Source organism: Danio rerio, chromosome 19 (assembly GCF_049306965.1).
Source record: "Danio rerio strain Tuebingen ecotype United States chromosome 19, GRCz12tu, whole genome shotgun sequence".
In the NCBI taxonomy this organism is placed as follows: Eukaryota; Metazoa; Chordata; class Actinopteri; order Cypriniformes; family Danionidae; genus Danio; species Danio rerio.
Window position 1 is genome coordinate 12,536,065 of NC_133194.1, and position 11,436 is coordinate 12,547,500.

The 11,436-nt window shown below is 37.6% G+C and overlaps 2 protein-coding genes across 5 annotated transcripts in view; both read left to right on the forward strand.

Moving 5' to 3' along the window:
* Positions 1-11,436, forward strand: part of slc66a2 (solute carrier family 66 member 2) — a 62,571-nt gene that overhangs the window by 2,970 nt on the left and 48,165 nt on the right. For 2 of the 4 annotated variants that reach the window (XM_073931546.1, XM_021468289.3), the window contains exon 3: positions 4,708-4,758. The exons of the other annotated variants lie outside the window; for them this stretch is intronic. In XM_073931546.1, coding sequence (XP_073787647.1) covers positions 4,708-4,758 — 51 coding nt within the window. The remainder of the gene's footprint in view (positions 1-4,707; positions 4,759-11,436) is intronic. 4 annotated transcript variants of the gene reach the window in all.
* Positions 8,192-11,436, forward strand: part of LOC141379022 (uncharacterized) — a 5,151-nt gene continuing 1,906 nt past the window's right edge. Inside the window, exons 1-2 of the mRNA XM_073931542.1 lie at positions 8,192-10,821; positions 10,903-11,436. The exon at positions 10,903-11,436 is cut by the window's right edge and continues 1,906 nt beyond it. Of these exons, the coding sequence (XP_073787643.1) occupies positions 10,575-10,821; positions 10,903-11,436 (781 nt within the window). The 5' untranslated portion in view covers positions 8,192-10,574. The remainder of the gene's footprint in view (positions 10,822-10,902) is intronic.

Consider the following 11,436-nt stretch of genomic DNA (forward strand, 5'->3'; position numbering starts at 1 on the left):
AGCCTTATTGTCCAATAAAGTGTGTGTGCAGCTGCTGTTCTCAGCACAGTATTGCAGATAATGTATAATCAGTTTTATTTCTGCAATTCTCTCTCTTTTTTAAAAAGAAATTCTGTCATTCTTGGTTTCCCTGTCTGTTTAGCTGAATGCAGTCTATTGAATTGCAGTAAATGATGAAGTCACATGGTCAGGGTCTTTCTTTGAATGTGACTCACAAGATTATCACACAAGGAGGCTCTGGATGAACTTTGACCGGCTGCCTACTTGCTGAACATCAGTCTTTCAGTCTTTATACCATGCTTGTGGTGTGCTACAAAGTTTACAAAAAAAAAAGAGTTTGTTCTCTCAAACTGCCATCATCTTTTAAGCAGGAGTGCTCAAATTAGTTTGAAATGGAATTTGTATGTACTGTTAACAACATACAAATGTTAAGAATGCTAAACAGTATGTAGTGTGTAATAATTTAAGGGTGCTTTCACACCTACACTTTTGTTTCGGAACGTGTCTCGTTTGCCCAGTTAGCGCGGTTCGATTGGCATATGTGAACAGGGCAATCGCGCTCTGTTCCGCGCCAAAGTAATCGCTCCGAGATCGCTTGAATGAGGTGGTCTCGGCTCGATTGAAACGAACCCTGGAGCGGTTCGATTGCAGTGAGAAAGCGATCCGATCCGAGCGCGGTTATATCACAGTGTTTTATGGATATGTAATAGGCTTACGGCTATATGAAGAGAGAATTATGAGTATGGCGGGAAGTTTCGCGAGTCTCCGTATGCCCGCAAACGAGTGATGATCTCCCGGTAATCTCGTGTCTCTCTCCCAGTCCTCAAATAGGCATCATCGCGCACCCTTCTCACCCCTCCCCACCGTGTCTCTCCTCAGACACATCGCGCGCACCCTGTCAATCACCACCAAACCACCACCTCTCCTGACAGCTGTAAGGAGAGTTTACTCGCACGTGACTTGTTTTAGCTCTTTTGGTCCGATTAGAAACTTTGCAGTGTGAAAGCGAACCGCTCCAAGAGCAAAGAGCAACAATGTAACAATTTTAATCTCTGTTTCGGAACAACTGAATCGATTCACAGGTGTGAAAGCACCCTAAATTTAAATCAAAATTTCTCTTATTCAAAGGATTATGTATATACAGTAAAATTTTCTACATTTCAGAAGTTAATATTGCTACTTTTTTATTTAGTAGTTTGACTGAACTCCGCTTTCATTGAAAAATCAATGCCTGCTTCTGCATCACTGCCTGTTTAGCAACGCGTACTGGTTTATGCCGCTGTGGGTTACTAAGAAGAGAGGTTCATATCAATGCAGAAACCAAACTATAAAGATGTTTTGAAGACGAAAAGGCGATGTGCAGTGCCAATATGAGGAAAACTCACTTCTCAAAGTTCTCGCTTCTAATTCCAGCATTATGAAAGAGTTGAGATTTATTTAATGAAGTTTGTCAAATGGGCTTGAAAATCCAACTATAGGAAACGGACCCTTTCCTCTCTATATGCACCTCACATTTTCTTATAAACACCCTGTTACAAAGGTTCCTCCTAGAATAGATATCAATCACATTTTGAACAAGTACATTCTATTTTTTAGATGCCGACTAACTATGAGTATGCATGACAGCTACCATACTCACACCTTAAATTTGGCATGAAACAGAAGTGATATTTGTCAATTTCCCCCCCAAATCCAACATAAAATGAACACACGGTGGTTCTGGTTTTGCAAAGTAGGATGCAATCTTGGATTAACATTTATGTTGTTAATGTGGAACATTATTCCTGTTTGAAAATATAATCCATACATAATCCCTACCCCTAAACCTAACTGTAAATTATTTCCAAAATCAGAGAGGATTAATAGTTGGATAACAGTAATGTAGAAGCACATAAATCTAACTATAAGCCTGAACTTAACATAATATTCAATCCCTTGAAGGAACACTTGTAAACATTTTTTACAAGTCCACTAGAATTAAACAGTTGAGCTTTACCAATTTTTAAATCCTTTCAGATGATTTCTGGATCTGACAGTAGCCCCTTTAGCTTAGCTTAGCATAAATCATTGAATTGGATTAGACCATTAGCCTGCAGATTTTACCTCCAACTTGCCTCAACACACCTGCAAGGATGTTTCTAGAAAGTGTAGAAAGAGCTTGATTAGCTAGCCCAGATGTGTCTGATTGGGATTGGAACTAAACTTTGTGGCTCTCCAGGACCGAGTTTGGACACCCCTGCTTTCCCCTGCAAGTCATTTCACTCGGTGGCCATCTTTAAAACGCCTCTTGGGCAGTATGCTTGGCATTCTTTTTGAATAGGGAAACGTCAAATTCTCCAAAATTACACGCCAAGCTTACGAATAAATTTCATATTAGGAATCCCAAATTAAATGAAACAACAACTGTCTCTGTTCTAAATGATCACACAAAATCTGCAGAAACTTGGATCTGGTCTGAGTCCCTCCCCCTGATAATCATCAGTCTGTAGCGATTAATGATTGGCTCCTGTACTAGAAGGTGGGGCTTCATTTGCCATCTTGACTGTTACACTTTCCCCATTCAAAACTATACAAGTGACACGTCTTGTGTATTCTATTGTCTTTGACCTTACCCAGGAATTGACTGAATGGATTAAAAAATGGTAAAACTCAACTGTTTAACTTCAGGGCATTTGTAAAATGAACATATTCCCCCAAAAGGCCAGTGCTCTCTTAAATTCAATTGGTATGTTGATGTTGATCCATGAGCATGTCATACTTGGTGAATCACACTAACCTGAACACATGTAGTGTGATAATTTTATACACAAAAATTGCAGTATGTCTAGTTCTGAAGTATTAATAAAACATTTTGAGTAACAATATTTCAAACATATACAACTGAACGAAACACAAGATAAACTTAAAGGCACTCCTTGGACAAATATGAAGTTTTAAACCAACAGTCTAACTTGTCTGTTTACCCAAGGACATCCTGTTTGATCAGCTTATATATGTTGGTTTGCATGCTGTTCTGTCTGTATTTAGTGGGTCAACCGTTTTCTTTGTGTGTCGATATCAAGGATATAAAGACAGTAGTGTGACGTCATACAATTCTGTCTGTTTTATCATGAAATCCAAGAGATCCAAATTGTTAACCTCTGTCCTTAACAGCAATGATGCTCGTAAACTCTCCTAAAGACATATTAAGGCTGTTCAGAATAACTAGATGAATTGCAAAAGCATACCTTCTGTAAAATTAATCAAATTAAGATATGACTTTCAACATTAAAATTACAATCTTACAGTTATGTAATTTTGAATAAGCCCAATTGGGCATAAAAACATGAATGATCATCATCTGCTGTAGTCTCGCAGTGATGGTATCTGTCAAAAAAATACCAGTCAAACTATGTTTCAAAGTCTCTTATCCTCAACAAACTTGTTTGAGTTACTTTCTATTGTTGAACACAAAGGAAGATATACTGAAGAAGGTTTGGGAAAAAACAGCTGTTTACTTCCATAGTAAGAACAAAAAACACAATGGATGTCAGTGGCTTCTTTTTTCCCAACATTCTTCAAAATATATTTTTTGTGTGCATCAGAAGAAAGAAATCCATAAAAGCTTAGAACCAGTGTCAGTAAATGGTGAGGACAAGTTCGTTTTGGGGTAAAGTATCATTTTAACAGAAGCCGTACTATTATTAAACATTAAAATTAAAAAAAATTATTTTAGTTTTCTATTTTTTGATAAAAAAAATAGATAACAGTGATTTAGAAGCATATAAATCTAACTAGAAATCTGAACTTAACTTAATATTCAAACTTGTCTATTGAAGGAACACTTTCATTGCCTTAACATTTTTTTTTTACAAGTGCCTTAGAGTTAAAGGGCCCTATCATACACCCGGCGCAAGGCGCAGCGCAATAGTCTTTTAATACTTTCACCTCGGCGCAAGGGTAATTTTGAGGCATTGCGCCACGCTGTTTATATAGCAAATGCATTTGCGCTCAAATGTGCGCCCATAGGCGTTCTAATCTAAAAAAGCAGGCGTGTTTTGGCGCGTTGCTATTTTGAGAAACTGTAAATAGTCTGTTCTTTAGACCAGAACAAAATCGGTCTATTGTCAGGCGCAAAGTGCGCCATATGGGGCATAGCAGGTGTATTTGAAAATAACTTAGTATTTTGACCAAACTTTGTTATTATTAATCATTTATTCGTTTGCTGGAAATTAGAACTGAATTTAGGAATAGTTTTGAAACAAATCTTTGCGCTTAACAAACTAAATTAATTATTTATAGGCTAATTGATGACTGTGCGGTAAGGTTTCCCTATCCACAAGAGCAAAAGCGAAAGTGAACTTACTTTACGTCATATATAGATGGATGGATCGATGGATAAATAGATGGTCTACCTGTCTGTCTATCTGTCTGTCTGTCTGTCTGTCAACATAATTATAAACCTCATTTATTTCTTGTACTAGTCAGACCCATTACATAAATGAGAATGAGCAAGGATATTTAACACCCCAATGCCACAATATAAATTATGCTTTGCTGTCTTAATGTATAATATGCTTCCTTAATGTTTGGTTCCAGGATGAAATATGAATTGGTCTTGTTTTCATGCTTTCAGGGCCTTTTTTGTGTAGAAGATGAAGCGATGCAATCTATTTCCCTCTCTTTCCCTGTTCTTATGTTTTGTTTATTTGTCTTATTTGTCTGAAGCAACAGACAGTAAGGACGAAGAAATCAAAGTTCCTAAGAGGCTCTTTCTGGGTATGTACTGATGGGTTTCCCACAAAACATCAGTTTGATATAGATTTTCCCCCCCTTAATTCATCCATCCTGCTCATTTTTTCCCAGTACGACCTGACGGAACCATATACTCCTCTAATCCTGCCATCATTTCACAGCTCTCTATTAACCCTGTAATTGCACTTGCATGTACCCAAACAGACATGCAAAATGTATGAGAATGAATAGCAAATGCATGTTTAATTAGTACATTTCAATTTGGCATGTCTTGTTGGAATTGCAGTACTGCATGCAAGTATGAACTTTTGATCTACAGTAAGTTTATGTATGTATCACTTTAATATTTCAATCAAAGAAATATATAATAATTTAGTTTTGCATGATTTAACTGGTTGCCAAATCAAAAATGCTACAATATTGTTTACTGCTTCAAACTGTACTGTATATTTCCGCTGTTTTACTTGCTGACTTTATGATTTTAGAATAGTTTTGCATGGCTTGGGGTTTTATTCTGAAAACAACTGCATTGTTTGTCACATGACAGTCTGCTAACAGTTAACAAACACTTTTAAAGGGTTAGTTTACCCCCCAAAAAATTATTTTGTTTACTCATCCTCTACTTGTTCCATACCTGAGTTTCTTTCTTCTGTTGAACATCAGGGATTTTTTTTTCTAAAGAATGTTTGAAATAGTCATTGACTTCCATAGAATTTTTTTTTTATTCCTACTATTGATATCAGTGGCTAATTTACATTCAAGACAGAATGTATTGTTTTGTGTTCAACAGATTAAATTCTTATACATCACTTGAGTGTGATTAAATGTTTAGGAAATGTTCAGTTTTGTCTGAACTATTCTTTTACCGAGGCATGTTTTTCCTTTACAGCACCCTTTTTTATTCCTATAGTTGTACAGCAGGTGGCGTTGGTGCTTTATAGCTGAGAAATGCTGTTGTGAAGTCTGATTAATAGAGCTTATTGCATAGGTTTACCTTTATAGGTTTAACTTCTATAGTATGTATACCCTCCATCTGAGAGTGGCTGATGGATTTGGGGTTTTTGGAGGGAATTCAAATGATTTTATTCCGGAAAGAGTCTTATTGTTGACTGTAGATTCCAGAAGTTGTGTTAGCAGCACATGTGCTGAATCAGGGTATTTATTATTGAAGATGTGTTTGTGTAGAGTTTATTACTATCATTGTCAGGAAGTTGCTAGGAATTTATTTTTCTCTCACTGTAACATCTGGTCTTCAGTGCAGTTTTGAGTTCTTCCTTTGACCTAGGACTTCCAAACTTGAAGCAAATCTAACCGTCTTTGTTGGAAGCAACAATAAGCATGTGCACATGTAAATTGACAGTATATTTCTGTTTTCTCTGCTCTTTTTAATGCAAGTTAAAAATGCCTACATGTCAAAAGTTTAATTCTACATCTGTGCATGATGTAGGGGTATATATTTAGTCATTTAAATGAAATGCTAATATTTATTTAATTTTTACCCTAATTTCATTACCATTGTTCTTACTGTTGTAAATATTACAGCAAGCATTTCGGCTTTTTGCATTCAGTTTACTACCATTAATTTTATCAGTAAACTAAACTTTAAATCAAAAATAAATAAATAAATAAAGGTGGCCACAATTATGATTTACAGTCGGAGCTAGAAATCTAATATTTACAGGTAAAGCTTCATATTATGATTGGTATAGACTACTTTCTTTCTTGTTGTGATGTCTGTCAAGGCTTCTGTAGCAGGGTCCGCCCCACCCAAACTGCCACAGTAATTCACACTGTAGCCTTCTAGCAAGCTCTTTCAGGTTTGCTGAAAACTAGCAGTGTGGTCATTTAAAGATTTGGCCTAGTAACGTATAAAATCATAACAAAAACTAGTAAAAGTTTTAAATCTTGTGACGACCTGCTAACCTGGACGATGCTTTTGTTCAAAACTCTTAACCTCAGGTTGCTCAATGAGATCTTCAGCCAATCAATAATAAATCTAATTTCTGGACTACTTTGTGCACTGCATGCATTGAAAAATACAGCATTTTCAAAAATGTAAATGCAAAGTACTGTTACGATCTTATTGGCACATTAGATCGCTATGATAACATAATACATGGCTTCAGTGATTTCCTTGAGATAAATACCAAAATATACCACAGCTGGAATCAATACAGTAGTCGCTATCATCTGAACTCATTTGAAGCAAGAACCTCGGTTGCAAGGGCTAAGTGGAAGGGGAAGAGGTAGGGGTACAAAAATAGAATTGGGATTGGGCCTAAGCCAACACATGCCTCGCACCATTATTATTATTTTTTTTTGCAGACTTGATATAATACAGTATGTCGTCTTTACCAAGGCCAAGGCTTATTTTGTTTTTACTGTAACTGTCAGTTGACGTAAAAGTAGATTGTGTTTTCTCCTTCCTCTATTTCTCTCTCTCGCTCTATTGATCATGTGTGCCCATCGGCCCCTCACACACCTCATTAGACGGGTTTTCAGCAGAGAACCTCTCAGCTCTTTTTGCTAATTGCTGCTTAGCTCACAATCTCATTGATCAAATGGGCCTGAATAATGGAGGTGGGCTCTAATCCATATGACGGTCAAAGGTCAAGCTGAAATGGCCAGTTTGCTGGTTGAGGTCAGAACAAATAGTGTTCCCAAATGATACCCGAGCACTCAATAAGTCAGCGTTTTTATCGCTGCTCGCAATTTATCTGTCCGTGTTTGTCATCCTGATGTCCACCATTCAAGCCTAAAGCAGGTGGCGGTTGTTCACTGCTGATGGCTCTGTAGCCTGTTATTCGATTTGGATGCTGCTGGTGAAATGTATTTGATTTAGAGACTGTTGGGGTCCTTGTGCTGGTGCAGTAATGGAGGTAAATGGGTGTCCCTCCTACACACCGTTTCGGTTCTGCTAAATTATCACTACAGGACATCGCAACTGCCTCAATTAGCATCCAGCCACTGCTAGACACTGGAGTTTTTTTTATAGAAATGTTTTCTGCTTACTTTCCTAAAAAAATGCTTAGCCTGTTTTAATGTAAACTTTGTGGGCCAGTTTCACAAACAGGGTTTAGCTTAAGCCAGGACCATTGGTTTTATCTAAATTAGGGTATTTCAAAAAGCAGCTTTTCTATAAATTATTTAGAAAGCACATTACTAATGTGCGTCTTAAGACAAATCTGTGGCAGTGATGTATTTTAAGATCTCTAACTGCACATTTTTTTTAGTTTAGACAGCTCACCCAAAAAAGAAATATTACTCTCCATCAAGTGGTTTCAAAACTGAGAGTTTCCATGTGTTAAACACACAAACAATATATTTTGAAAGATGTTAGAGACTTGTAATCATTGACTGTGGTAGTGGGAAAACAAATACTGTGGAAGTCAATGGTTAAAGGTTTGCAACATTTATTTAAATTACTTAAATTGTGTTTAAACAAAAAAAAAAGAAAGAAAAAGAAAGTAAGAAAGAAAGAAATAAAATAAAATAAACTCAAACAGGTTTAACAGGTGATGTTTTGAGTAAACTATTCCTTTAAGCCTTGTCTGTAAAACCACAACAATTTTCTGTAGTCACATCATCGGCTGTTTTTGTTTCTGTCAGCTTTTCATTGCGTTAAAGGGCACCCATTTTACCCCTTTTTCAAGATTTAAGATCTTTTGTGTCCGCAGAATGTATCTATAAAGTCAGTTCAAACACCCATCAGATTATTTATAATACCATTCAGAATACTGGAATTTCTGCTCTGAGCACAATGTTTTTGTTGCCTGTGCCTTTAATGGTAGTTCTCCCCACCCACCGTCCAATCAGTGTGCCTCAATCTCCCACTACCTCAGATAAACAGCACAGTGACAGACATAAAGGAAGCAGATCACATGTAACATTTGGGAGAAATACTACAGTAAGAACTTTCCCAATGATTATTTGATGTATTTGTTGTGAAGGTAATTCAAGCCTTTCTGCAACGACGAGTCACACACAATGTCATTACAATGTTTACGCACACACACGCACACAGCGCACACATTTAACTTACACTGTTATTGCACGGCAAATGTGACAAGATACACGTTAATATACACTGCTATATTGATATCCGTTATGTTAATGAAAATAAACCTGAGTTAAATTCCACAAACCGGGATTGAAGCGTCATTTTTTATAATTGTACTGACATGGGGCTGTGATGATGAATTACAGTAATTTTATCGTCTTACTTTACTTACTTTATTACAAACATGTACAGTTTTAAAAACGTTTTTAAACTTGTTAAACTCATTCTTGATCACATTTGATGATGATCACAGAGAGCTGAACAGATCTTTTAATCCCAGTTGTGTTGTGCACGTCCTGTCTTGTAAATATGATTAAACGCGTTACTACGAAGACATGTTAATATGTGGCTGACAATCAATTCGGGGAAACCGCATTCCTTCATTACGTGGGCCTCAAAATGGGAGGGATTTGTATTCTATTTTAACATCAGGAAATAAAAAAAGAGCCTTATTGTCTTTACATCACCCCAACCTCCTAGATACATTTTGTCCTTTACATATTCAAAACAAAATAATGAGAAAATGCTGTTTCCAACTTCAGTCGCTGTCATATGAAATCAAAGCGCTTGTTTGCTGCATTGGCATGTGAATTCAGCAAGGCTCGATAGCATCTTAATCCAGTATCTGATGGTGCCCGCTATCAACTACAGCTACAGTAGGCAGTCTATAAACTGAATAGAGTTGCGATTGAACAGATTGTATGGATCTGGATGAAGACCAGCTCACCCTTCACAAGCAGATCTGTCATTTAAGCATCCAAAGGTCTCTTTGACGCGTCTTTCTGTTTAACTTAGCTGTAATTAGAGCAAGGAATTGGCAGATATCTCCTGGCAAGTGGGCTGAAGGCTTGCTGAAAAGAGGAATGGACATCTAATAGTGGCACTCTGTTGCACGTCAGTCATTCCTGGCCCCTGAAGGCCTTTTCCCTCCATTTGTGAATGGACATAGTGAAACTTCACATAGTGAGCCTAGAAGAAAAGAGGGCCAGACCCTCAGGATTATTGAAGCTGTGGAAGAAAAGATGTTATTTGTTCCATTTGAAAGCTCATGTAGAATGGATTATGTTTTTGTGTCTGTTTGTAGAGCTTATGAAGATGAATAGTCTATTGCTATCAGTCTTGCAAGGATTTTATTAAATGCTTTGAATTCCTTTTTCTGGCCAAGGCTGTTTTTACTTGATAAAAATACAGCCAAACTAATATTGTGATATATGCTATTGCAAAATAACAGTTTTCTGTTTGAGTGTGAGATAATGCTAGTCTGTGTTCTCCCAATGACTTTTTTCAAGTGATGGAAAAATCTAAATGGTGTCTGCAAATGTGACCGATTACACAATGGGTGTTATAAGAAAAAAACAATCTTGGTGGTTCTTTGTAATTTCAAGCAATGATACAACATTACGTAGGGGATCAACCTACGTTAAAAGATCAATCAGTGATTTATTAGCTCAATTCAAGGAATCGGATCTTGAAGATTCAAATCACTTGATTTGACTCGATTGAGTCAGATTTAATCAGATTAAAAGATTCACACTTCATCTACCATTTGTCCAGACTTTTCATTTTACCAATCTTGTTTATATTATTTCCATATGTGTGTGTGTGTGTGTGTGTGTGTGTGTGTGTGTGTGTGTGTGTGTGTGTGTGTGTGTGTGTTCGTTCAATACATGTATCTACTATTTCACAACTCTCTCTCTCCGTGGGCCTCTGGAATTGTCAATCAGCTGTTAACAAGGCTGATTTTATTACCTCCATAGCTACATATTCTGACTATAATCTCATGGCTCTAACTGAGACCTGGTTGAGGCCGGAGGACACTGCTACACATGCTACTCTTTCTGCTAATTTCTCTTTTTCCCACACTCCTCGTCAGACAGGGAGAGGGGGTGGGACTGGACTACTAATTTCCAAAGAATGGAAATTTACTCTGATACCGTCCCTGCCAACAATCAGCTCCTTTGAATTCCATGCAGTCACCATTATCCACCCCTTCTACATAAATGTGGTTGTCATCTACCGCCCACCAGGTAAATTAGGTCACTTCCTAGATGAACTGGATGTTCTTCTCTCATCTTTTTCTAATTTTGCCACTCCCTTATTGGTGCTAGGTGACTTCAACATTTACGTTGACAAACCGCAAGCTGCAGACTTTCAGACTCTGCTTGCCTCTTTTGACCTAAAAAGAGCACCTACTTCTGCTACCCACAAATCAGGTAATCAGCTAGACCTTATTTACACACGACACTGCTTCACTGATCAAACAATAGTAACTCCACTACAAATATCTGATCATTTCCTTCTGTCTCTCAACATCCACATTACTCCTGAGCCGCCACACACTCCAACACTGGTTACCTTTCGCAGAAACCTACGATCTCTCTCACCCAATAGACTATCCACCATTGTTTCAGACTCTCTTCCTCCATCTCGCAAACTCACTGCACTTGATTCGAACAGTGCCACTAATACACTCTGCTCCACACTAGCATCATGTCTAGACCGATTATGTCCTCTTGCATCCAGGCCAGCCCGTGCCAGTCCTCCTGCACCCTGGCTCTCGGATGCTCTCCGTGAGCATCGCTCAAAACTTCGGGCTGCAGAGAGAATTTGGCGGAAAACTAAAAATCCTGCACACCTCTTAA